The 27,913-nt window shown below is 46.3% G+C and overlaps 1 protein-coding gene across 50 annotated transcripts in view; it reads left to right on the top strand.

The window, feature by feature from the left end:
• Positions 1 to 27,913, top strand: part of TCF7L2 (transcription factor 7 like 2) — a 188,451-nt gene that overhangs the window by 46,139 nt on the left and 114,399 nt on the right. For all 50 annotated transcript variants that reach the window (XM_057506330.1, XM_057506337.1, XM_057506336.1 and 47 more), the window contains one exon: positions 24,907 to 25,008. In XM_057506330.1, coding sequence (XP_057362313.1) covers positions 24,907 to 25,008 — 102 coding nt within the window. The remainder of the gene's footprint in view (positions 1 to 24,906; positions 25,009 to 27,913) is intronic.

Below are 27,913 nucleotides of genomic sequence, written 5' to 3' on the forward strand. Positions count from 1 at the left end.
ATTCCTTTCCCTCTAGCGTTGGCACGTCTGACTGTAATCGTCATTGCCTGGGCATGGTTATTTGATTAACATGTGCTTCCCCTCTCGATGCAGGGTAGTGGCTGGTACCCAGCAGACACCCAGTTTGGTTGGTTGGTTGGATGCAGAGCATTGTGAGAGAGAAGGGCTTCTGGAGCAGCCACTGGCTTTTCCGTGGGTGTGTGCACGTCAGGGGTATGATGCCTGCCAAGGCGGTTTTGTTCTCGGGGGCTCTGTTTTCAGGTAGGAGCTGTTTCACATACGGATTGTCCTTGTCCCTGATGTCTGTGTCATGAGCGACCTCGCGCCTGTTGTGCCCCATGCCCGACCCCGGCCTCCCTGGAGCAGGCTGCCTCTCCTGCTGGCTCTCTTGGCCAGGATTTTAACATATATCACAGGCTGGTAGGCTAAGAGCTTGGGACTTCCCCTCACCACACTCAAAGCCTTTGATCTTTTGCTTTGGAGGTAACATCAAAAGGAAGGCTGAGGAAGACAGCCAGGCTGTGAAGTTCAACGTTCAAGTTAATAGCTTGACTGAAGGTTGTGCGGTGTCCTGGCAGCATCATAGAGGCTGAAGTAAACACAGCGATTCCACCACATTTTCTTGGAAATGCAGCCCTGTGTAGGAAAAGGGCTTCATTTGCATTTGGAATGAATTCAGCTGTAGGGAGAGCGCCCCTTCCCTGCCCCTCCCCTGCCCCTCCCCTACCCCTACCCCCGCCTTCCTTGGAAGTGTGAGAAGTGGGTGATGAAGCCTAAAAGGAGGCTCTGTGGGGAGGCAGCCCCATGCGATCAGCCCCCTAGGACTCATCCTTGCCTGGGTTTTGGGGTTTGCTCTCTGCCTGCCTACCTTTTGGCGTGGCAGGTTCTTATCACTTGCTGTCCTGATTTAGCTGGGTGTTTCCGAATTTTGGTGGAATTCAAAGAAGGCAGCTTGGCTGGGGCTTGGGGAAGTCGTGTGCAGCCCAGACGTTGCAGCAGTGAGAGGGCGGCAGGCTCCGGAGCCAGCACCTGCGTTATATCAGAGGCAAAAGTGAAAGTGACTGTCAGTCGCCTCCACCTGATCTCTCTGCTGAACCTCGCCAGACACTTGTTCGATTGTTGTTTCATTTAACGTTTTATGGGATGCTCCTTTTTTAGGTTTTCATCCAAAGCTGTGTTTGAGTGGCTTTCTAATGCATTTTGGCCTCAACACTGTTTGATTAATGATTCACTTTTTGGGGACAGTTTTGCCATCCCCAAAGGCTGGTCATTTCCCCACACTTCCCTGGGTTCCTTTGTGTTGTGTGCCCAGAACTTCTGGGACATCTGCCCCTGCCCCTGTCCAGCACCCTGAACATCACCGCCTCTGGCTGTCAGCTTTCTCACGTTCACCTGTCTCCCCCTCACCTGTGTCTTCCCCAGGGGACTTCAGCCTTCCCTTTTCTCAGGGTCTTTCAGCCCTGGTGATGTCAGCTCTATGCAGCCAGAATTCCCATTGGGTGATTTAGTGTGACTTCTCTAGTTTCTCTTGTCCCTATCCCCCCTTCATGATGTCTGGCATAACTGTCTACCACTTGCACTGTCATTTACTTGATGAGCTCAAACATTTAACTCACTTGTTTAAACTCAGCCTTGCTAAAAGCCTTAACATCTAGGAAATTACAAGTTTGATGTGCCAGTTATTTTTTTCTAATACACATGAATAGAATCCTGCAACTACTCAAGTAACACCTTGTACCACCTGAAACCCTGTGTGGTTTGCCCCACAGTTGGGGAAACACTGCCTTCAGAGAGGGAGTCCCGTTTGCCTTCCCTTCTTGGTGGCTTACAGGTTAGGGCATTTGTTGACACCTAATCCTCTCTTCCTCTTCCTGCTGCTGAGGCGAGCTGAGCCCCACTCAGCTCATGAGTGAATTCAAAATTCTGCACACAGAATGTTCTTAGGCTCCTGGAAAGTGGTTTTATAGTGACTGGAATTTACTGGATTGGATGTGCCTCCCTTACTGCTTTTCATGCTGACCCTCTAAATCTGTAGATGTGTTTCTGAGTCCTCACAGTCCTTCAGGTTGTCACCATTTTTCAAGGTGGATGATGTCGCTGGCCTGGAGCAACCTGTGATCTCTCCAGCTTGAGTTACTCTCTGAAAGGTCTTGTCAAATCCCTGCCACCTCTTGTTGTTGGCACAAGTGCCCCGTGGTTCTAAGTTTTCAGCCCTTGGGACTCAGCTGCATTCATTATGCATGTCCGTTTGCTGCCTTGTTGAAAAGGCATTGCCCGCCACTGATGGGCATGGGAAATCCCTCAGAAAATGCAGGACGCCAGTCTCTGGGGAGGGGTCTCCAAAACGTGAAGGACACATCCCGGGGTGTTGAGGAAATTCTGCTCCAGGAGAAGTGCTTGCCTGCACCCCTTGAGCCTGGAAGCCCAGACTGGCTTCCCGGAGATGGGAGGTTTTGGCCCATGCTTAAAGCTATAAAGGGCCATTGTCAGATTTGTTTAGCCTCTCAATTCATGTTCCTTAGAGGATGGTGAATTGAAGCTAGCATTCCTGGACAGAACCTGTCATACATTTAAGAAAATGTGTAGAGTCTCCTGGGGGTACAGGCGAAGGAGAGATGAAAGGGTTTCCCCAGACCTGCCAGGTAGTATGGACTGTTCTTTCTGGTAATTGAGAGAGACTGTAGAGATGCACACATGCATCCACTTACCTTCACTTGCGGGTCTTACATTTTTGCTTGGTCTCCTTTCCCTGTACACCTGTGTGTCACCCACAGACCCCTGTGGGCTCCATTTTCACTGTCCCCCTGTCTAGTCTGTTGGATTGTATCACTGGGGATTGAAGAATGGGGTTGGGGGCCTCTTTGGGAATGGAGAGTTTTCCTATAGAAGCTTGCTTCTGTATTTGCTGGGCTAGGGCAGCCAGGTGAGGGGACATGGGGGCAGGTGCAAGGGGGTGCATGTCTCAAGTCATTCTTTGTGACAGTAGCTTCTCCTCAGGAGTGTCTTGTACCTGTTGCATATTAGGAGCGTGGTTCCCCAAATGTACTGCACATTTGAATCACCAGAGAACTTTTACAAAAATCCCAATGCCTAGGCCTCCCTGTGGGTGAGAAGCCAGGCATCACTCATTGTAAAAATCCCCAGGTGATTCCGAAGTCTGGGAACCACTGGCATCCAGAGACTCCAGTCCTTTGTCTTCTAAGTCACTCATGCAGATCACTTACCAAGCATTCTTCTGAGTATTTTACATACATCAACTCAACTAAATTCTGCAGTGAAGGAGGTGGGAGATACCATCCCCATTTTATAGGCAAGACAGCTGGAGCTCAGAGAGGTTTCATTAAGCACCTTGTCCAGGGTCATTGGGTTTGTGCTGGAAGGAGGTTTTGAGTCCAGGTCGTCTTCCTCTAGAGTCCATGTCATTGTTCTGGCATTAGTCCCTATCCTGAAGAGACCCAGCTTTAGTTGAAGTATGCTTAATGATGGGGGGCCTGGGAGTGGGTAGGAACTGTCTCTTGTAGCCTGGAAAAAATTTGGTATCTGAATGCTTAAGCTTTGGCATATGAGTAGTAGTTTTCTTACATAGAGGTTCGGGAAGGGCATCCCAGGCAGAGGAACTGCCTGAGCAAAGGCATGGAGTCTTGGAGTTCTCAGAAGGGTGGGGTGACTGGGGTGGCTGGGTGTGCAAAAGGCTGTCAGGGGATCTGCTGGGGGGTGGGTGGTCCTGAAGCAAGACAGGGTGATGGGGATGCTAGCTTAAAGGGCCTGAATGCAGTGTGCTAGAAAGCTCCTGTTCTAAGGGCACACAGATCCTTGAGCTCTTAGGAAGGTCCAGTAGGCCTGGGGTGGGGCCCGAGAGTCTACATTTCTCCCATGCTCCTAGCAGTGCTGTGCCTGCTGCACCTTGAGTAGGAGGCATTTGGGCAGTGGTTCCCAAACTTTGCTGCATGGCAGAATCACCTGGGAAACTTAAAATCCTAATATCCAGATCACATTCCTTCCAGTTAGGGCAGAATGTCTGGGGAATGGGAACCAGGACTCAGTAAGCGTAAAGGGCACCCAGGTGACCCAGGGCCAGAACGATGGAGAAATACTGCCCTAGGGGGCAGGAGGGTCCTTGCTGACTGACCCATTCACAGAATGCAAGAAACAGATGGGAGCAGAGTGGAGAACCATCTGATTGTTTTCCTGCTTTATCAATGAAGTCTGCAGTATTTGTTGAGTGTCTGCAGTAGGCCAGGCACTGTAGTAGGGGCTGGGGGAGCAGCAGTGTGCTGCTATGATGGTGATCTGAACTGGTGCAGAGGCGTGGGAAAGGAAGGCAGCGTTCTGAGAGCAGAAGCATTTTAGGAAGGAGGATACCCAGAACCTTGAATTACAAAGGTAATGTGGTCAGGACCCCAAACTGAAATTTCCTTTTTTCTCTATGATGAAAAGGTTTGCTTTTGAGTAATGAGCAAGCAGAGGGCCGATTAACTTGCTGCATCGAGGTCCTTTAGAAGCCTTGTTAAGTATATGCAAGCCCCTGCCTGGCTAGCCTCTTCTTTTCTGCAGCTTAAAGATCTCATCTAGGGAATATTTGCTTTGCTTATTTTGGGGTTACTTTAAGTGTTTGAGAGTACCAAAACATTTTTCTTAAAAATAACACTCATCTGCAAGTTACATTTTCTTTAATTTCAGTTGAGTTGTGAGAACCAGTAAATGTTGACTGAGGCTTTCTATACATTCACCTCTCTAACCCCTAAGTGTGTTGCTGGAACTTGACTTGGATGCGAAAACTAGTAGAGTTAGCATGTTAGAACACGGGTGTGTGCACGGAGGGAGTTGCCCCTAGCAGAACCTGACCCCTTAGTAATGGGGGTTGCTCCACAGAGAATGTGTTAGTTTCCTGAGAAACTCCACTGGTTAAAAATCCTGCAATATACCCATGCCGTGCCTTCCCTTCCCAAATCTTCATGCTCTAGTAACTGTAAAGGGCAGAGTAAGGGGCTTCAGGACCCTGGCGGGTCCTGTGGGAGGACCATCTGCTGGTAGTTATGTATTTTAAGTATCACTTGCTGGAACCAGATTAAGACTGTTGGGCGGTAGTTTTGTGGAGCTTAATTTTCAGGCCTGACGATGCTTCCAGAATGGAGGTACATGCTTGGCACCTGGAGCTTTCTTTGTTGATTATGTCAGTCCATGAATTCAGGAAGCCCTGTGCTAAGCCTTAATCCTGAACTGAGTAGATTTAATGTGAAGGTCAGAGTCGCTCGTTTGGCTTGGACCTTTCTACTTGATGCCAGTTATTAATTGCCCTCCCTTGTGTTCTTAAAAGTGCCCTGGTTTAGGTAATGCATTATATGGTCACCCCTAGTTATTATCCAAGATGGCTTTAACTTTTGCATTGCGTTGAGGAAGCCATGGAGTCAGGATTAGAGCCAGAGAGGAAGTTGGAGGGCGGCTCCTGCCCATTACCTCATGCCAGCCTCTCCTCTGCCCTCTTGAGGGGTGTCATCTTGGGGAGCGTTTGGAATCCTTGGATGTTAGAAACCCTGAGATTTCTGCGAGTCCAGGCTGTGTCAGCTCCTTTCCTCTGCCATCTCTGCAGGATTCTGGAGAAATAATTAGTTAATGTTTGCAGAGCACTTTGAAATCCTCAGATGAAAGGCCCCAGAGAAGCGCAAAGTATTATTATTTATTATTAGTCTGAACCAGAACGGGCAGCGCTTCTTGCCTTATGCCAGGCCTGTTCTTTCTGCTGGTCTTTTTCTGCCCGATAGGCTCCCTATTATAAAAAACCCAAACTGAAGAAAGTGTGAGGAGATCATAATCAGTAATGCATCATCTGCTTAAGACTTTGGACGGTGAAGTGAAAGACACACAGACACAGTGCGGCCCCAGAGGAGAGGTCCCTTAACCCGGCGCAGCTGGGGCTGCTCGTCCAGGGAGGAGAATTTACCGTTGCTCCTGCTTGCCTGTGCCTCATGTATTTAATGATACTCATGCTAAGGAATCTGCTTCCTGGGCACCCAGATGGACTTGTGTCAAGAAGGCAGGGACTGAGAATGATCTTTTGTTATGGTAGAATGTTCTGGGTTGATTCATGCAGGCCTCAAGTGTGTGTGTGTCAATATTTCATTTCTTCATAAAATTTTGGCCTGCCAAGACAGGTACCCTGCAGCCTGGGGTGGAGCTCTCTGGTGCTTTCCCTTCCCCTTTCTTCACTCTACCTTTCTTAACTGGAATTGAATACATCAGCTGCCAGGGGGTTACTTTATTTGCTGTGGGGAGAGGGGCCTGGGGAGGGAGGAAAGGAAAGTCATTGGGGCCAGTCCTTCTTGAAATGAAAGCTTTGGTTTATTTTCTGCTAATGAGCTGAATGTTTTGTGCACCACCTCCCTCTAAAAAAATCCTCAGTTCATCAGAAATGGTTGTATCCTTAACAAATGTCCCTATTGTGCCCAGATCCTGACATCCTCTAATCCAGGGGCACCGGTGTGAGCCCCAATAGTCTCGGCTGCCTGGTGGTCCATGAACTGGAGGGTTCCCTCTGCCCCAGCCTCAAAAACCAGAGGGCCAACCACTTCTTGAGTCTTATCTCCAGTCTGCAAAGAGCCACCAGCAGGCAGATCTGGGGATTTTTGTACCAGCAACCCCCCTTCCCCAACATATTACCTTCCATTCCTGGTCTCCTGTTAGCATGGAACAGCCAGTAATACTCAAATCCTAGTTTGCAATGAAGCCAAAAATTGATACATGTTTACTCTTCCTGAACAGCTTCTTATTGGAACCCTGGATTTAGTTTATAAGACTTTTGTCACCATGAGGGATTTGAGTTGCACAGAGTAGCTGTAGGGCCTGAGCCCTTCTGAATGATTTCCACTATGAGCTGGGCATGACTACTCATGACGGATCCCATGTGGAGGGTAGAAGAGAGCATTATCCCATTTTACCCATGAGGAAACAGAAAAATTACCCAGTAATGGAGCCAGAGCTAAGCATCCCGTGTTCCCAGTTCCTCCTTGGATGTATTTTTCAGCTGTCCACGCTGTCATCCGCTTTCTGAGCTTGACCGTAGCAGCTAAGACACCTTTAAATGGAAATTCTTGGGGAACACTGCTGCCCTTGGCTAGAGCCTAGCTGGGAGGGAGGTGGGGGCAGAGGCTCTCTTGGATGTGGCCCTTTCGGCCAAGGGGAAGGCTGGCACCTGGACGCACTGTCTCCGGCCACTGCAGACTTGTCCCTCCCACCCAAGGGGCCTGTTTAGAGGGCATATACCTTGCAGAATTTCCTCAAAAAATTGCGGATTCCAAGCGTTCCTGGCCTGGCCATCTTATTTCTCAGAAAAAAAGACAGAGGAGTCAACTTTTACTGAATCTCATGCTGGGCCTATTAATTGGGTCTCACTTATTTTTCACTGTGGCCTTGCAATGAAGTTGTTTAAATTCATTTCACAGATGAGGAAACTGAGGTCCGGAGAGGTTCATTGGAGACTTTTTATATTTAAAATGCATTTTCCCCCCAAAAACAAGGAATTTAGTGTACTTAAGGGGGCTAGGGAGTAAGGTGACATTTGGACTGTCAACACATGGAGCGAGCCTGGAGGTGGGTGCTGGTTGAACTACTGGTTGCTAAGAGACACTGAGTAATTTAATTCCTTCCATTGTAGTCCATCTCCCCTCACTGCTGAGGAAAGAAATACATTTTGTCATCAGTGGTGGTGAAGAGATTGCAAGAGCCGTGGAAAGCGCTTGGTCAGTGCCTGACCTATAGTAGGTGCTCAGTAAAGATTGGCCTCTTGTAAGATGTGGGAGGACATTAAGTGGCCTCCTGGGTGTGTTGCCCAATTGTCTGCTATGTTCTTTTTGTCCTTTAGGTTTAAAGAACCCTGTGATGGGCAATGAAGTGTCTTCTCAGGCCCTCAACGTATTAGTAATGAGAATGGATGGAAGGCTGCTGACCAGAGACTCAGCCACCCCGTCAGGCTTTGCTCTGAGTCTTTTGTTAATACCTTGCTGGGGTGGGCAGCCAGGTGTCTGTTTCTTTCCATGTACACTTCCTGTGCACCTAGTACTTGCCAGCTGCAGCGCTAGGAGCTGGAGAGAGAGGTGAGCAGGACATGACCTTGGGAGGCAGCCGTGAGAACCAGGAAGTGGAGTGTGGGTGGGGTGGTGGAAACCTGAATGTCGTCCAGATGGGACACAAGTGTGAGCGGGGTTTCTGGGGCCCGTGGGACAGCATGAGAAATCACAGCCATTCCAGCAAACCTAGCATGGGGTCCTTCGGGTGACTGAACCTCCATTGAAGATGTGCTCACCAGGGACTGTGAGTTCCAGAGGCTCGTGAGTGTAGTGGGTCCACTCGGCAAACATAACTGAGTTTCTGTAACCAAATGTAAAGGCATCAAGCATGGCAGCCCCTTTACCTTTTATGACTTAGATAATTATAGCTATCTGATCACTTACTGAAAAATACAGTTTATTTAAAAAATTTTACTTTAACATTAAAATAACGTGTTAGTAAATATAAAGCAACAAGAAGGAACTGTTCGTAATCCCACCACCTAGAGAAAAGCATTGCTACGGGTGGCTGATTTTTCTTTCTCTTTTTTAAAGTGGTAAATAGACGAGCGTTTGGATATATTGATTTTTCAGGTGTGCATGCGGTCACATGGGCGGCCAGCATATTTTCATGTGGATTTCAGCCAGGCTTGACATCTATCCCTTAATGAAAAGCAAACCATTGCCTTATTTGTCTGATGGTTTAACGGGGGAAGGCGTTGAGGGAGGCAGGTTTATAAAGACTTGACAACCCAGAACCACTCAGTTGGTTTCTTTGTTGCCACCTTTGAGCTAGGGGTGGCTGAAATGTCACCTGTGCCCTTCTTTAAAAGCAGGAATAATAGGTGGTAAGAGGCAGATGCCTCTTAAAATATTGGCAAGTGCTATGGCCCTAGGATAAGCTTTTTAGAAGTTAGTATGTGTATTTTGTTGTTTTAGCTAATGAATCTTCTGGGCCTTGAAGCTAATGAGGCAGTGAGTCAAGCATGTCACCTTACTGTTCACCCAAGGGTCCTTGTCACCCAGAACACGGCTGGCCCACTGTAGGGGCCTGGGAAAGCTTCTCTGGTTGGCACAAGGTTTGGAAGACAGATCTAGAGGCCACCATGATGGTGGGGAGCCAGCCGAGAGGATGGTAGTGGGCGCCATCTGGGAGCCGGCAGAACCGGCCCCTCTCACCACCCCTCCCCCTGTCTGGGGTCAGCCTGTACCCGGTGCTGTATGCTCCTCTTTCCTGCTGGGAAGTCCCAGCATCCAGCACAGCTCAGCGCCCTCTTGCGCCCTCCTCCCACTGCGCCACTCTGCCCCTGCCCTCCCCTCCAGGGCTGGAGGACCAACTTGGCTGTACCTCAAGGGGGCATAGTTTGCTGAGCCGCTGCAGATACCAGGTTCCCAGTGGCAATGAGGCAGCTGGATGTGGAGGCAGGGGGCATTCTTGTAATGATAAGAGCTTGGGTTTTTATAAGATTTTATATTGTACTTTACAGTATTACCTGTATAGCTATATTAACCAGGGCTTGTCTGGGGAGATGGGAGGGGGCTGCTGGGGGGAGAGGGGAGGGAGCCAATCTAGAATGCATCCCGAAGCTCTGCTAGAAGCTGCCGAATAGCTAGGTAGTGTTTAGTGGAATTTGTGCATCCACCCCATGAGAGAGGTGGATAAAGAGAAATTATTTTATAGGAACTGGGGTCAGAGGGCCGAAATCTCTGCTCACCGTCACCCAATAAGTTGGGTGAGAGCTGGAGGCGGTCACCCTGGTCACCTGACCCTCAGGCTCTGAGATCTCTTTCTCTTCTGTCTCTAGCATCCAGCATAATGCGTGACCAAGAGCCGGCATCGATAAATATTTGTTGAATGTTAAATGAGGCTTAAAGAGACCGTTCATGCTTGGCACAGGGGTGCAGGGAGACAAACATGTTTCCTGCCTTTGTAACCTTCACTTCCAAATCCTGTGACCTTGGGCTGTTTGGCTAAGCTCTCCCAGCTCAGTTTCCTGAAAATTATCTGAAAAATGGGTAAGGGACTTAGCAGAGGGCATTTCCTATAGTGGGATCACAAACGTTAGAGGATTTCTACTACTTAACTGTTTCCTTTTACTTTTTCCTACCACACAGCTTCTCTTTTTATTTCCACCTCCGAGAAAATGAATTTCTGATAACACACTGTAGTGTTGGAGAACAATGAAAAAAACTTCCCTGACATGATTGCCAAAGTCCCCAAATGTGGCAAATACCAACTTAGTAAGAACAACAATGGGCATCAGAGCTGGTGTTTCCTGGCATTACCATACGCTAGGTGCTGCCCTAAGCCACGACCTACAGTCATGATTTGGCAACAACTCTAACTGAAAGAGCTGTGGTTGGCTCCCATTCTGTAGAAGAGAAAACCGAAGCTCAGAGAAGTTAAGTGACCCACCGGAGGCCTCCAAGGAAGAGGTGGTGGTCTGGGATTCAAACATCAGAATTGGTCTGATTTCCCAGTCGTTGAAGCACACTTAAAACTTAACTCCCCACGTGTGTGTGTTCTGGATGTTTTCATACCTCACTTGGCTTCTTCACAGCCTGCACTTTGCCCTCCTCATTCTCAGAGTACATGGTAAGCACGGGAGGAAACCCACACTGGGCTCTGGACGGAGCCAGGCTGGCGATGGTCCCCACTCAGCCGGCCAAATGGCTGACCCTTGTTTTTCTGCCCAGTGGTGGTAAGCCAGGGTCACCAGTTCTTGGAATTTCTCAACTGTCTACCCCTTCTTTAGGCAATGTTTTTAACAGACAAGGTCTTAAATTGTACATCTCTAAAGAAAGATAGAGGGGAAAAACAAAAAACACCAAGACACGGCCTGGGAGAAACATGGCAGTCCCTCCCCCCCCCAGTTTTTTTTTTGCTTTTTTCTTTCTCTTTTGTGCACTTGTAGAACCCCTTTAGGAGGCTGATTTCATGTGGTTTCTTGGTAGTCTTTGAGCGACTGCTGCTGTGTTTAATCTAATGCAGTGCAATCCCCTGTCCTTTGGGCCAAATTTTGGGCCCGTTTGTGTCTTGTGTGTCTGCTGTTTGCAGAGCATGAGAGGCAAGAATCAGAATTCTGCCGGGTTGCAGATCTTTAAGAAATCTCTAAGTTGGAGGGCCATTTGGGGAGGAGAGACGCAGTGGCTTAGAATAGCAGGCCTGCAGCTGAGCTTCGGTGTCCCGAAGAGGAGACCAAATGGAGTAACAGGAAAATTCCACTTAACCAGAAGGCTGAGAATGAGTGAGTTGGAGGCTGGGGCCGGGAGTCCTCTGGAGAAGCTGGTTAACTAGGAGGGTTTCTGGTCACTTTGCTCTACTTCGGTGTAAGTGTCTATTTCCCTTTAAACATCGAATAGTACACATACCTGGGGATTTACGTTTTGGATGTTTTGGAATCGGGTAATATCTCAAGGAGTTTTTTTTTTTTCCTGATGATACTGATTATAGTAATAGCAATATAATAGCTAGCTAATGATATGATAGCTAGCATTTACTAAGCACTTAACGTATGCCAGGCACTGTGCTGAGCATTTGATCCTCATAAGAACCCTTGAGAGACGGTGATTTGTGTATATTCCCATTTGCAGATGAGGAAGCCAGTGCTAAGATAGGTGGTATCATTTGTCTTGAATGCTCGCCCTGCTTTTAGATGGTTTGCTTTGATATCCTTTCTTAAAGAACCCAGTTCCCTTTGGGTGTCAGCACTTTGGCACATACTAGGTGCTCAATAAATGTTTCTGAGTGAATGGAGCTAGGAGCCGGGGTTTGAACCTGGGTCTGAGCTGCCTCTAGAGGTGGTCTGGGAACTTGCTTGGAATGCATACAGTCCCCACAGCTTCTGTTTCACGGTTTTGGGTCCTTTAACTGTAGTAGATCCGATTACTCTAGTGGGGGTTCAGGGGTCCAAAGGAAAAGGAACAAAGGGGGATGTGTGGAGGCAAGAACAGGGCCCTCTGGGTATTTAATTGGCATTAAAGGCATAGGATGAACTGTCATTCAAGATAAAATGCTGAATTAGCGTTTGTCCTCTCTGATTGTGGCAACGTGCAATTGGCTTTGTGCCCCTGTGTCTGCAGAGCAAGTTGGGCTGAACCCCAGAAGGTCTTCTGTTGGGGTGACTGTGTATTCAGCTGTACCTGAGCAGAGGCTGAGGGGTCCCCATGAAATTGGCTTTCCCCTCATTCAGGTGTTTGGGACACTTTAGGCAGCTGCAGTTGAGTTCTCTTTGCCAGGATACATAAAGGGATGAAGAGGGATATATTTAAAATGCCCGAATGAACAATTTCTGGCTTTTCCATTTGCGTGTGGACAGTAGTGGCCGGTCACCATCAGCTGGTCTGTGGATCAGATGCCCTGCTCGGGCAGTCGCTCTGCTGGCGTACAGAACTTTCTACAGGAATCACATACTTTCCTTTTCTCCCTCTGTACTCTCTGCAGTGAGATTGCTTTTGCTTCATGAACACGAACCCCATCAGCCTTCTAGCTCATACACCAAGCTAGGCCTTGTTATAGTGTATACATTACTCATATATGCCCTAAGAAGGAGGACCTATTATCATCCCCATGTTATATTCCTCACTTTTTTAGGCAAGGGTCTGGAGGCATTGAGAGGCAAAGTCATTTGTCCAAGGCCCCAGAAAGGCCAAGCTGCAGGTCCTGGATTTGAACCCAAGCATTCCAGCTCCTAGGCCTAAACTCTTAATCATTTGCTGTACTGTCTTGGTCTGAATTAGTGAAATTATAAGTTTATTTTTAGCCAAACCACTTCTTCTAGAACCTTCTGTCAGTTGAATTCACAATGGAGAAATAGTGTGGTGACCTCTGTCCATAGGGTCAGCTCAGGCTGGAAGAGAGGGCACAGGAGCTGGTTATGTAGATGGGTAGAGAGACATCACTTAGCTACTCCCTTGACTACCCAGCCCTTCCCTGGGATCAAGTGCTCTTTGACCTGAGCCTTTGTACCTCCTTTAAGTTCAGCCTGCCTTGCGCATCTTTCCACTGCTGTCTCTGTCTCCCAGATCCTTGGGAGCTCTGGCAGTGGAGATGGCCAGGTTCCGTGGTCAGGGCTGGTTGGGATTCCAAATAAACTGAAGCCTGGGAAACTTTCTTGCTATTAATAGTATGGACCTTTGGGGGAGGGACTAACCCAACTTGATGCTGTTGGAATTGATTTTGCCTGTCCAGATGACATACTAATGAGCTAAGTGGTTAGCTTCAGATCGTTATTGCTCCTTCCCAAGCCAAGTTCTTTTAAAGACTGAAACCACAGAAGCAGAGAACCATCTGGTTTAGAGTGGCATGGGGGCCCTGTCACAAGCAGGAGGTGGTTGGCTTGGGCTACACATGAGAAAATGAAGGCCATGCTCACTTCAGAAGGGCTGTGCCACTTTAATTCCATTTCTCCAACTGGTGTTCCCTTTTCCTTTCTTTCCCTTCCTTTCTCTCTCTCTTTTTGTTAGCAGGAATTTGTTTTGGTGTCTGGATTTCTGATGGGGGTATTTCTGGCTCTTCAGTGCTCTTGCGTTAATTCAGAGAGTTTCTCTCCCAGCCCGTAATGTGTCAGAGAGTATGCTGTCTCTCTCCAGGAAAGGAGTGTCATGGAAAAGCACCCTGCGATCCTCCCCAAATCACCCACCTTGATTAGAATGTCCATTGTTCGGCACTTTGCTTTTTGGCATACATACTAGTCACTCTGTCTACAATTAAAAACGCAAAACAGCCCTCTCTGTCCGAAGTGTGTGGAATATCCTGGTGTTTCAGAGGAGACTTGGAAGTGGACAGAACTGTATTTCCTTCCCCAAATGAGGTTATTGTGCCCAAAATATCTCCTGGTAGTTTATTAAAGGAAACCACAGACCAGAGTCAGAGGCAGTTTCTCCTGCCTCTGTAGCCTGCTGTCTTGCCTCTTCTTTCTAGATCTTTCTCCAGCACCCATTCAGCTACCCCCAAAACGATGTGGTGTTTGTTCCCAAGGGCCCAGCCCCCTGCCTCCCTGCGATGGTGTGTGGAGCTTGAGCAGCGTGGCTTTATGGCAACCCGTCCACACTCGTTCCCTTTGGAACGCTAGGAAGGAATTTGGGGTGTGGACTTCCTTGAGTGACTGGGATTAGGCCCGTCGAGTCTGCAGTCAGACGAGAAGTGTGTGGGCAAAGGCAGCTATTGTGTGAGGCTCCTCCGGACAGAAAGCCTGCCTTCATCTTTTCCTGTGCCTCATGGACAATTGAGACATTCAGCTTATGTCTGAAAGGAAAGTGGGCCGGAGTGGTCTAGCAGACCTCCCCGACGAAGACTTGTAGGAGAAGCAAATAGAGACAAGGATTACCAACAGGGGAAACAACCAGGGCAGAGTCCTGGGAGAGAATGTTTATTTCCTTGCTCTCTAGGAGGGATTTGGAAAGAGCCATAATCCTGGGTTAGGAGTAATTTGCTACAGCAAGATGATACTTGAGTGGCAGGCCGCTTCTGGCTGAGGCAGCAAGACTTGTGTGCAGGGGGGGCTGGGGGCCTCCAGGAGGTCAGCCTCACTAAATCTTCACCCTGGCTCCGGGGTTTGTTCCTCTCCAAGCAAACTTAACCAGAGACACTGCTGACCTTTTGGCTTCCTTGGAAGTGTAGCATTACGAAGCATCTCCATCTGCGTGTCACAGCTAGAAATTGGACAATAAAAATTTGGACAGGGAGACCTTGCTGGAGCCACCAACCGCTTTCACACACGACAAGGGGAAAAATAATAGAAAGGAAATGCAGTGCGGTTCACGGTGTCTGTTGGAGTTTGAGGACTTGAGCCGAGGCCTGTGCCTGCACCGGCTGCCGAGGGCACGTTAATCGGTTGCTTGTTGACTGCCAAGACTTCCGTTGTCCTTTGTTTTGTGGAACCCGGTGGCGGGGGCGGGAATACAGAACAGGAAGGGGCACCTGAGCAGAAAAATCTGTCTTTAGAGCTCCCGGCTGTGGAGAAAGAAAGGAATTTTTGAGAGTTCTTGGTTTTAACATCTGTTGCAATCTGATGATTCATACATTTAAAATAACCCTTCCAGGTCACCAGGACCCTGTTACTCTCTGGCTTTGTACGCTCCAAGGTCATCTGATGGCTACATCTCAGAACAATTTACATGGTACACCTGCAACTTCTGGCTTTTAAATCCCCTGTGTAGCTGGAGGAAGAAACAACAAATCTTAACTCTCTTGGACCTTATGTAACTTTTTAACTTAACTTCATTTGCACAGTTTATCCTTTGGGATGGAAAAAATTGGTGAGGAAGTTAGTCAGGAGACTTGGGGCAAGCAAATCCATGCCCCCATTATTTAAGTAAAGAAATTGAGGTACAGAATCATCGTGACCTGCCTGAGGACACAGGATAGTAGAGAATGGACTATAGACTCAGGTTTCTGAACTGTCTGCTGTCTGTTGACTCAACTGCTGTTCTTTGTGTGTATGTAGCTGTGACTCAACTGCTGTTCTTTGTGTGTATGTGGCTGTACGCCTTCAAACAGTTGTCACACACTTCTGTTCCTCTCCGTGGCTCTTAGTGGCATGTTTAATTCAGGATATGCTGTGCCCTTCCCATCTTCCAGGAAGTCTTGGCATTCCCCTGCCATTGTGATGGTCCCTCCCCAAGTCCAACATCAGCCAAAATCAAATCTGGAAATTGCTTGTTTTCCAATAAGCTTTGGATATATGATTTTTTTTTTAAGAGTAAGCTCACCTGATCCAACATTTGGAAATTGCTTGTTTCCCAGGAAGCTTTGAATGTATGAGATATTGGTCTATTTATTTATCTATCTGTCTTATCTATCTATCTTTATTTAAGAGTAAGCTCACCTATGTTTTGTTTCATTCTTTGGGCATTATGGGTGGTGTCTGTATTCTCTGCCTCCCACTGGGTCTCTGAAATGAATGTGACAACCATCAAGAGACTTGGTGCACTTTATTTTTGTAATTCATTTTAAAACTTGAGATATAATTCATATACCATAAAATGTACCCATTTAAGTATGTAGTTTACTGGGTTTTCGTCACAAGGATGTGCAGACATCACCACTATCTGTCTTCAGAATGTTTTCATCACCACCCCCGCCCCCAGAGGAACTCCGTACCTACCAGCAGTCACTCCTCACCCCATCTTCTCCCCCCAGCACTTGACAATAATTATATATAGTATGTGACCACTTTGTCCGCTGTATTAAGTTAGCATAATGTTTTCAAGGGTCATCCATGCTGTAGCATGTGTCAGTATTCATTGTTTTTATTGCCAAATAGTATCCTGTTGTATGGGTAGACCACGTTTTATGTACCTGTTCATCAGCACTCCTCTCCTGGTGTGCTCCATATTGGCTGAGTTCCCGGGGATGCCCACACCCAGTCCCTGAGCTGCTCTGTGTCTTCAGTTCATTGGCCTGATCTGCAGGTGCCTATATCCACCTTGGCTTGCTTGTAGAGAGGCAGGCAGTAACTACAGCATTCCAGTTAACTGGACTGTACCTGGCCTTTTTATAAGAAACAGTTATAAAAAGGGTGCTGGCTACAGGTCCACAGGTCTCTGGTCCGTCTCTTAAGGTGAGATTCCTGCAGACGTGTGCAGGCAGTCATTATTTGTTAGTCACCCTCTGGGGGGATGTGGGGAATGAACTTGTGTTGCCCTGTCTGGTGGCTGAAGACTGGATGACCTGTTTGAGCAGGATAGGAGAGCCAGGCTCCTCCCGAGTTCTCCCAGTGGCTTCATGTCCCGACCTGTGGCTCAGGGATGTGGGTGCTTCTGGCAGGGCTGACGTTGTTTGGAATCCATGGCTCTTTGCAGGGGAACTCATCTTGAGGCTGCCTGAAGACACCGAGGTCGCTAGTCTCTGGTCACAACAGAGCAAGACTGTCTCAGAGGCTGATGGCCCACCAGCAACCTGTGTACAGGTGGGGCTGTACCATTTCTTTTGCCCCATGCATCTTTTGCCCTCCCCTGGAGGGTAACTGTTGCCCATTCTACTCAGACCTATTTGGGAGATTTTAAGAGTTTTGGCCTGAAAATACCAAAACTCTGCATTCTGGTTCACAATCCCTTGTAACTGCATGACTAAGTCATTTAATTTCTCTCTGCCTCACTTTCTTCTCTTTTAAAATGGCTTTGGAGATTATCTGCTCTGCCCTCCCAAAAAGGATGTAGTGACAATCAAAGAGGTTGAAAAGAGTGCCTTTGAGAAAAATAAGATGGAATCTGCAGCTATACAACATGGCAAGTATTGGCACTGCCCTTGCACTGAGAGTTTATGCTAATACTGGTCATCAGAGTTACCTGGCAGGTTGGGGGCAAAAAAAGACCCTTGGGCCCACTCTCAGAGAATTGATTTAGTGGGTCCAGGTGTATGTGGGGAAAGTCTCTCTAAACAAGCCAGCAAGGTTTGGGAACTGTGGGATCCTGTCACCATGATGAATTAAATCTTTCTTTATAATATTTTTACGTACCTTCCTGTGTTAGTCCCTGTAATTATTATTGTACCATTGACTGGGTCTTAGATGACTTCTCTAGGCCTTGGAATATCTTCTCCAGACCACACACAAAGCCTATGCTTTGTAAATGCTGCAGGAATCCATGTGTTAGAGTAGAAAGGGGTATTTGAGTTTCCTGCTGCAGACTTAGGCTCAGTGTGGGGCAGAATTTGCCCAGTGAAGAAGTGCAGTGATTGCCCAGGTCGTGGTGGAGCTGCTCCTGGGAAGTAGGTTTCTGGACAGACGCTTTCTGTCTCCTGTGCTTCTCCCAGGAGCCCACAGTCATAATTTTGAAGAGTGACTTCTTTGGGAGAGTGGAAGGAAGGATTGGGTTCGAGAGGAAGGGCCTGGTGGAATTCTGTCCGGCCTTGCTTGCATGAGCTGTTCTTCCACGGCATCCTTGTAAAACCAGCGATGTGTCAGATGCAAAGACGGCTCAGGGACAAGCGTGCTGAGTAGTTGGCAGGATGAGACGGGGCATCCCAGCGCTGGGTCATTGGGTTTGTTTGTCCTTTGCTTGGAGTGTTTTGTTTTCCCACTTATGACTTGCGGCCTCAGTAGCTCTGGTAGAAAGACTTTCCTGGTAACTGGAGGAAAATCATTTAATGTTTGCCCAGTGACCTGGGGGGAAAAGAGAGATGACAGAGGCTGTAGAAGGGTTGTTCATTCCTTTGGGGACCCTGAGACATTCCCTGAGCTGTGCCCCTGGGACACTGATCCCATCCCCAGTTACAGAGTTCAGGCCAGGATGCCTACCAGTTGATAAGACACCCAGGGAGGGCAGGGGAGGTCCCTCTGGGGCAGATAAGTCAGGATGGAGGGGGCACACTGGTGGTCTGGAGCCCTGGGCATTAGACTCCTGGCTGACCCCGTGACCTCAGGCAGGCCAGGTCTGCTCTCTCGGTCCTAATTTCCTCCTTGGTAAGATGTTAGTTGTAACTTTCTGCCCATTTATTTCATAGGATTATTGGGAATGTGATTATAAACTCTAAATACTCTCTAGTTATGAAGTGACATTATTAGGACCCTTTAGATTGTCATGATTAGGAAGAAAAACATTAACTGTAAGGATTTCATTAAAAAATCTTGTAATAGCCTGCTCTTAGAGAGAGAGGATAAAGCTGTTAAACTGTTTTGCCCAGGTGCCTTGATCCCCCACCCCCTGTGTCCCCACATATTCCTTTTATGTTGAGAAATGGAAGAGTAACTTAAGGGAAACATTTCCAAGTTCCTACTATGTTTGGCCCCATTAAAAGAAAGAAAAAAAAATCCATCCTAACATCTTAATTTTTGTGTGTGTGTGGCTTTATTTGTTCTCCAAGTTTAGTATATACCCAGTCTTCACCCACCACACAACACAGGGGTGACTGGAGTATCCTCGCATCTGCTAAATCCCAGCTGGCGGGAATCACACATTCCTGAGTGTGTTTCTCTATGCATTCATGCTATCTTAGGTTTTCTGTGGATTTTTCAAAAGAAGTGATTCCTGGGTTATATTTTAGCCCACAACAAAGCAGCCTAATCTATCACCTTCTGCATCTGCAGGAAAATTGGTCAAACTGATTCTCTAGTGGTGGCCACGAGGAACCTTTCTGAAGACTTCTGAAATAGACTCACATGGTTTCAGTGTTAAGTATTTGTGATTAGTGCTGACTTTTGGAAACCTGTTGGTTCCTATATGATTCAGGGTAGAATGGAGTATTAAATTGATCACAACTTCTTATATTTTAACATTTTGGATAAATTGGGATTCCTGGATCCCCAGGGCAAAATTATTTATTTATAGAAGAAGGGCTGAATTTTCCATATTCTGGTTCTGAGCAATGGAGTAGGTTTAGGGGGAGGCAGCCATGCCTGTTCTTTAACAGATCCGTGTGTGTGTATGTGTGCAGACGGTGTGCCTCGCAGCATGAGCTCCTGAAGAAACGTGTGTGTGAAGTTGTGGTTCCTTTTGTCCAACTTACTTTTTCCATTTCCCTCTTAGGCTTCTGGTGGGCTTTCCTTTTGTAACTGATGTGAACATCATGTGTTACAGTTTTACCCCTTTTCTGTTGCCCGTTTGTAGAGTTGCATGACCCATGAGGAGGCTGCACGTGGATCGTGGGAACAAGTCACCTTGCGGGAAGGAAGGGTGAATGAATTTGGGCTGATAGGCCATGGTGGCAGCACTCTCAGTTTTGGGTTCTTAGGCAGAGCGCTGACTTTCCATTTTATAAGAAACACAACACATGCAACTTTCCGGCATTAGTGAGTTAGGAAGACTTAGTAGTCATAATCTATCATGACGATGGGTTCCAATTTGAATTCTTGTAAAATGAGTTTTCCTAGGAAAAAGCACCCCTACGGAGAAATAGCTTGGATTGAAAAGGCTGTTTTATTGTTGTTCTTACGTAAAGAACAGTGTCTACCAGGCAGGGAAAGGGAGCAAGGCCTTCAAAAATTTTTAAATCAGACCTTTTCTGGGTGAGAGGCTTTCTTTAGGACCTGTTTTTCTGAAAGAGATGAGTTTCATCTCCATTTATCAGTCTGTTCAGGCCCCCCAGTGTCCCTTTCCCTTCCTGAACCCTGTATTTCGCCTGAGCCTGTTGCTTGTGCCATCTGTTGGTAGTGGATAGAGTTGGCACAGCCTGGACTTCATTCCAACTTTGTGATGTGTGGAAGTAGAACATATTGAAAAGCCCTGGAAAGAGGGGTTTCTGGACCTAGAAAGTTGCTCCCCAGGCACATGGGGACACAGCACCCATGATCTGTGGAATTTCTGCCCAGTGCATCTGTGGTGGTGACTTGATGACACGTGACATGTTGCTGGCTTCTCCTGGGAAGTGGGTGAGAACTTTTGAACACGTAAACTTTTTCCAGTCAGAATTGCTCAGGGATTCTCAAACTTCCATTTGGGAAAGGAGAGGTATTATTTTGGTGAGCTTGTGGTCTAGTGGTTAGACCCTGTGACTGGGAGTCATGGCCAGACAGCTGAGATTCTTTTCCAAGCTTTCTCCCCAAAACTGGAGTCTGCCAGTAATGATTTAATCCAAACGTTACTTTTGGGCCACCGAATGTGCCTTCTGTGTTATTGGGGTTGGCTGTCTGGGTGTCAGGCCCAGTGAAGGACTGTGTCCCGTCTGAGCTCTTCAGGCCTTTAAACGTCTATCCCCTAAGCCAGGGGCCACAGCTGTCCTGCTACCTGCTTTTGTGTGGCCTGTGAGTTAATAATGGTTCTTGTCATTTTTAAATGGTTGAAATAAAGCAAGAGAATAATACTTTCTGACACAGGAGAATCATATGAAACCCAGTGTTCACCCGTAAATAAAGTTTTATTGGAACACAGCCATGACATAATACATCCGTGTATTCCCTGTGGTTGCTTTTGTGTTACAAAGGCAGAGTTGAGTAGTTTGTATAGACAGTAAGGGTCACAGAGCCTATGATGTATACTAACTAGTCCTTTACAGAGAAGGCTTACCAACCCTGCTCTGAGCAAAGGCAGGGGCGCACTCCACTGGCCCGTCCATCCGTGGAATGAAATGGCTGAAAGACAGAGCTGGGATGCTGCTTTGGTGATTGATCAGGGAGGTGGAGCTCTGGTGGTTTCATCATCATCGATCATCGTCATCATCCTTTTGAGTTGTCCTCTTTGTTTAGAAATAAATTGGAGCCGAGACCTCAGCAGCCCCCTCAGGGGGCAGATCCTCTGAGCAGGCCCTCCTTGCCACCCTTGCTGTTGTAGCTGGATTCACAAGGGTTGGGGGCGCCTTTGTGGGAGCAGGTTCTATCAGGCCCGCTCCAACCTAGATCCTGGAGGGAGGGGCCTACTGATTTGGAAGATCCCTCCCCATTTGCCTTTCCTTTTTTTTTTAATTGGGGGCGGTGCAGGAAGAGGAATTAGAGATGCATACCTTTTTCTTTCCTGATGACAGTTCAGGTTTTTAAACCACCTGGATTTCCTTTCAGGCCATTGGTGTTGTGTATGTTTTGAGACCTGTCCAAAGACAGTTCCAAAGCTTAACTTAAGCTCCTTGAGACATATCACATAAAATTCGACTTGGGGAAAAACCCTAATAGGCCATGAGCAGAACATTATTATTAAACAATGGATGAAACACTTAAGCCAAGATGGCCTTATTATTATTATTGTTTTTTTTTTTACAAAATGAAAGTGGAGCAGACTGCATTTCAACAGTTTTCAATACAGGAATTCCCACAGCCCCATTTGATTGCAGTTTGTTGAAAAGTTTAATGTTTTTGTAGGCAATTCATAATTTCCACGTTGAACAGCTTAAAAGGAAGAGAGCTGGAGCCCAGTGTTGTTTTTATAGCGGGATGGTGGGAACTTTTTTTTCTTCCACAAAAGGATATAAAACTGAAGTGGAACTGTTGGGAAAATGTGGCATTGTGTTCCAGCCCTTTTGTAAATCCATGGACACCTCCTCCTTCAGGTCTTCCTTTAGGACCCAACAGAATAGAATTTCCTGCTGCCTAAGTGTCTCCAGGAAGGAAAAAATTTTCCTGTAGGCTGTAATAGTACCTAATTTCCTTTTTCTTCCTTTTATTTATTTATTTTCCCTATTAATAAGGACCAATTGTAGAAGATGAAGGAACCTGGGAAACCTATCACTTTTGCAGGAGGTTAATAACTTCCTTTAAAAAATCCTGACATAATACTTATTTCCCCAAAAGGAACCTCGTCAACCTAAATGCCAGTTAAGATCTAACGAAGGGCATGGATTTGTGGGGACCCAGCCCTTCTGTGGGATCAAGTTGCACTGGGACTGAATGGTTAGGGCTGTCACTGCAGAGTCCCTGCAAGTCGACGGGACTGGGGCTGTCTTCCTCCACCATCTGGATCTGGTTAGCTCTCTCTGGGCAGTGGGGCCGAGTCTCATTTCCTCCAACCAGTAATGTTATATAGGCAGTGATCCTGGGCTGCCCTAACATAATTGAAAATTATGTGTATTGTAGGCTCGGAGCGCTGAAAATGTAGGCTCATAAAAGTATGTGGTGCAGGTAGCCTGCGGAGATTGGATATGGCACACAATGAAGCTTTTATGTAAAGTAAGAATTATAAGACTCCGCATTAATATTGCATTATGGGTATGACAGTTCTTGGGGGGGGGGCGGGGAGTCCTGAGGGCAGACCTGCCACCTTAAACAAAACCTAAATTTCCGAATTCTGCAGGGCTGGTGTTTAGATGCAATCAAATCAGTTTTGCAGATGGCCAAAGATGACCATGAATCTCACCCTCCCCACTGAGGATAGCACGAAGGGTGGGTGTGTGGCGAGTCAGTGTGGCATTTTTCTTAACAGGTTTTTATGAGATGGAGAGGTGAGTGTTGGCAGGTGTCCATTTTGGTTGGCCTCAAGGAAATGACTCTATTGAGTGGTTTTGACCGGGAAGGCCCATGTATTTATGCAGCAAGTGAGAATGGGAAGAAGTCAGGGTGAGACGGGGCAGAATAAATCCCAGAGCCCCCCGGCTTGAGTTACAGGGCTGAGGGAAACCAGGGAAACACTTCAGTGGCTCTCAACTTGGGATGATACTGGCCCCGATAGAGATATTTGGAAATGGTTCGCTTATGTGGGTGACTGGGGGGCGGGGGATGCCTGCTGGTATTCAGGGTCTGAGGGCTCAGAGTCCTAGAAGTCCTTCAGTGCTTGGGGCGGCTCCTCACCCACCCCCATCACAGATAGGACAGCTCTTCCAGTTGACAGATGAGGAACTGGAGATCACAGAAGCAAAGGGATTTGGCGCATGGTCTTTTCACAAGTGACCAGAATCAGTAACCAGTTTCCTCACCACGGCAGGCTTCTAGGCAACAGCTCTGAAGTTTAGAAGTCACTGCAGCTTTGAAGAGATAGATCTAGGATGGGAAATGACTGCACTTGAGCAGGTAGCTCATGGGCAGGGCTCTTCCAGTTTTAGGGATAACTGAGTTTGCTTTTAATTTGCTGTTGTATCTTTAAGAAACCCATGGAAGAGCTTTTGGATGGCTCTGGCCCTTCCATCTCACATAGTTTTTGAGCAAACCCTTCCTTCTTTCTGGACAGCCCTTTGCTGTCCTTTTTCTTTATGTTCAAATCTTTCTGACTTAACAAGACCTACTCTGGGTAGCCTTCCTCCGTGTCTTTGCTTAGAAATACCGTCTTCTTTCTTTGCGTTCCCTAACACAATTCTCCGAGTCTTGGCCGCAGTTTCTGCACATTCTGTCTTGACTTATCTGCCTCTGAGTTGGCTCCCTGAAGGCATGCATCTTTATATGCCCATAATGCTTGGCAAGGAGGCTGTGCACAAAGCAAGCTTTAATCAGGGTTCATTGAGTAAAACTTCATGTAGAATTAGTATTAAAACCAGCCATAAATTTTGTTTTGGGTTTCTGACAAGCTCAAGATGGCTTCTAAACCCGCCAAGCATTAACTGATGTATTAATCAATTGGCCTTTGGAGGTACAATGGCCAGTGTTGATGTCCTTATTGAATCTTAGCATTTTGTCTTAGTTTTGTTCAGTTGTCTAAAGATTTCCTGAGTGAAACTAGTGACTAGGTAAGCCACCTCACCGGTTGCTCAAAATTCTTCTGAAAACTGATGTGTCACTTGACGGAAGTAGGAGCTACTTTCCCATGTGCCATGCGTTCATGTTCTACCTCAGAGAGGGCAGAAGTAAATGTAATTGGCTTATACCTTTATTTTTCTCTCTGTAGTAAACCTGTTAAGTATTTAAGAATTTCCCTGGTCTCTTGAGATGAGTGTATAAATTTGCATTGTGTCCTGTTTGTATCTCTTTTATCAAGAAATATTTTTGTTATATAAGCTTTTGGGTTGGATGAGGAATTCTATCCTCACTTGAGCAGCTTCTACTAATAGAAAGTTGCATATATACACTGAACTTTAAAGTGAAGGATGATGGCATTTTAGAAATGAAGGTTGATGACAAGCAGATTTGGAATTGATGGTCTGCTAGGACGCCTGGTTTGAGATTCCTGTTTGCTTTCTTCCTGGGGAAGAGCTCTGTCCTGTCGTCCGTTGTTCCCCCCACATGCACCCTGCCCCCACCTCAAAGAATTAGCATTAATGAAATCATTTTATTTGAAGTCTGTCTGAATGCAAAAACAAAACCATAGTTACTAGTCATATTGATGTTCTATACTGTACGTATTGAACATGAACTCTAAGGAAGAAGCTATTGGCATTGCAAGCGTGACCTTTCTGTTGTTGGTGATGGTGTTATTTGCATGCTTTTGTGCTTTGCAGTGTTATTTGCACGCTTTTCAGTTCTTCAGTTTCTGATCCACGTATCAAGTACCCCAAGAGTTACCTCTTGGAATAGATAGTTTGTATTTCTTTCCTGAATTCATTTTCCATGTTCATTTTGTTTCCTCCCTCTAGTATCTCCAGATGAAATGGCCACTGCTTGATGTCCAGGCTGGAACCCTCCAGAGCAGACAAGCCCTCAAGGATGCCCGTTCTCCATCGCCAGCACATATTGTTGTAAGTGACCTTACAAAGGCAGTCACTTCCTTTATTGGGGTGGAGATGAAGAAAATGCTCTTCCGTTGGTACTTGTTTCATCAGTTTAATCAGGCCTTGTTTAATCAGTTTTTCTTTCTTTAAAAAATTTTTTTTGGAATATTCTTGGATATGGTTTATAGGTAGAAGGTACTTGTTTTCTGCTATTGGACCTTAGCGAAAGTTACCTACCCAGAAATTTTCCAAACCCTCCTACCACCTTTTTCTGCTAGTATTGTGTTAGTCTAGCCTTGCAGGCTCCTGTTAATGGGGCACAATCATCATGGTTTGGGGGAGACTGGAAATGGTGTCAAAGCAATTAAAAAAAATAAAGTACCCAAACCCTTTCCTAAAAAAGTCATTTTGAGAGGTGAGTTACAGAGGAGGAATTAGGAAATTTTAAAGATTCCCTGGATTTGAGACTTTCCAACTCTTTCTTCCCCTAATTTATTTTAATTGTTGGAAAGTAACATTCTATATTAACATCAGAAAAAAATTTCTAATCTGACTGACTGTAAACCTAGAATAGAAACTAACTTGGAAAGGCTTAAATTAAATGTAATCTGTACATCCATGGCTTTGAAAGTATGTGGGTTTAATATAGGAAACATTTGTTTTTAGTACTAAGAGACTATAACATAAAGTGTATGTCTATATATATTTTTAATGCACTGTCTTAAGATTTTATGGGCTCTGAAAGTTAAATTTATAAATTAACCTCTTGAGAAGATAGCTCAGCCTTATTAGAATATTCTCTTCTATATATTTATATCATGAGCTGGACTTCATACTTTTGAAATAATTAATGGAAGACATTTTTATAATGAATCCATGACAGGTAGAATTATGCAAAGCATGAAACAATTCATGTATTTTTAATTTAAGTATCACAAAACATTATCTGTTACTAAACGTTGCCTCTGTATTACTTATAATTTCTAAAAATGGCAAAATAATTTTCTTAAGTAGGAAAAATCTTAAGATGCATTGTGTCAAATTGTAGGCTAACTGCCTCCTTATTTTGTGGCTTGTTATAAATGAGTATATATTTAATGAATTATTCCTCTGTGACATGAAAAATAAATACATATATATGTTTGTATGTGTGTATATATCACAAAGTAATTTATTTCCATAAAACCACATCTTGAGTCACTGTTTGTGGAAATGTCTTATAAATTCTTATGTTATAAATGAGGCATGTGGAAAGAAGGTTGACATTTTCCAGAAGCTTCCTCCTTCCTCTAACCCCACAGTAAGATGGATGCTTATAATTACAAATGCTCCCATAATGTCAAGATTTCAGGGCTGGATGTGACCTTAGATCATCTAGGCCCAACCTACTATCAGAAAAGGAAACAGGCCCAGAGATGCCTTGAGTGAATTGCCCAATGTCACACGCTGAGTTAGTGGCCAGAGCGAGCACTGGACCCAGTTCTCTGCTCCCTCTCCAGGGCCTTGTGGCATGTTCTTTCCTAGGGAAGTAGAAGGTAACTTCCTGTGGCTGGTTCTGTTTTGCTATTAATTGGGTCATCACCAGGGACTGTGTCACAGGTGTAAAGAAGTTGTCAGCATGGGGTCCTGATGTAGGTTTCTCCTAGAAAAGAGAATGCCATATACAAAATATTTTAACACTATACAAATATTTTTTTAAAGTGTAATGTTACAGAGTCCTAGAGGCTACAATGTGAAAGCATATCCCTTTGACTTTTCCTGCCTCCCCAGACTTCCCATTGTGGGTTTAGGCTTTGCAACTCATTTTTTCTGCTTTTAGAAATGCTTGGCAGGGCTCCCCACATTTACTTTTTAAAGCTCTTCTCTTTGAATGGGGAAAGAAGATGCAGTTCTTAGAAGTGATTCAGGGTGGACACGGCCCCTCGTGGGTGTGGCTTGGCGGTCTGTGGGCCGTACGGGTGAGCATCACTCTTGTGCAAGACTGCGGGTCTGTCTATTCAGAGAGAGGCGGATGATGGCCTCCTGTGCCCCCACCCACCTCCCGAATTCCCATAGGAAGAGCTGTCTCATTTAGGCCTGAAGCACCTAATTTTCCGGGGTAGAAACTAGCAGTCTGAGGAGATGGTAAAATATTTTTTTCCAGAGCCAGGGTGGATTTTGGCAGGGGGATCTGTGAGGTTCCTTTTTCCTCTGCTGTTTATTAGAAGGCATGTTTACCATAGCAACCACTTTGGAGCACACGCCACACTTTAGATGGAGACCCCGTCCAGGGGAACCACAGCTGGCAAGTATAATATGATCTTGTGTGCTTTCTGCTGTGCTCCTGGGGACCTGGGGAATGGCCACTGGGTAAAGGTTATGGGCTAGTGGGGGAAGGTGGGCGCTAAAGCTGGACAGAGGAGAAAGGCCAGAAGCTTGGATAGGAGGAAACCAAATTTGTGAAATACTTTATGCTTGTGGCAGCTGAATGGTATCTTCTGATTATATGAGTTGGCCCTGTAACTGCATTTCTGCAATCTTCCCCTGACACTGACGGGTGAGGGGCGGGGGTAGTAGAGGGAGATGGGGGAACAGGGTGGAGGAAAGGGTGGCAGTGTCAACTTCTTCATCCATCTGGTCCCATGCGGTTTTGGGGATTGAGGAATCATATCCCTTGGGACTCTACATTTATGTGACCTTTTCACTGGATGCTGGGCAGTGTGTCGACCAAAACCAGCTTAGCAGGTACAGTGTGTCTGTATGTAAAAGGGAGCATTCTGGATTAGGGCTGATGGGCCGTTTGGGTTTTGTGCAGCTCAGCATTGGCCAGAAGAGTCTGGTTGATGTTCACCTTTGCTGACAAGCGGCTAACTTTCTTCCAGACGTTGGGCTTTTATATTTCATGCTTTGACATAAGCATTGTCACATCACAGTGTTTCATCAGATGTGTTTC

This window comes from Manis pentadactyla, chromosome 8 (assembly GCF_030020395.1).
Source record: "Manis pentadactyla isolate mManPen7 chromosome 8, mManPen7.hap1, whole genome shotgun sequence".
NCBI classification, from domain to species: Eukaryota; Metazoa; Chordata; class Mammalia; order Pholidota; family Manidae; genus Manis; species Manis pentadactyla.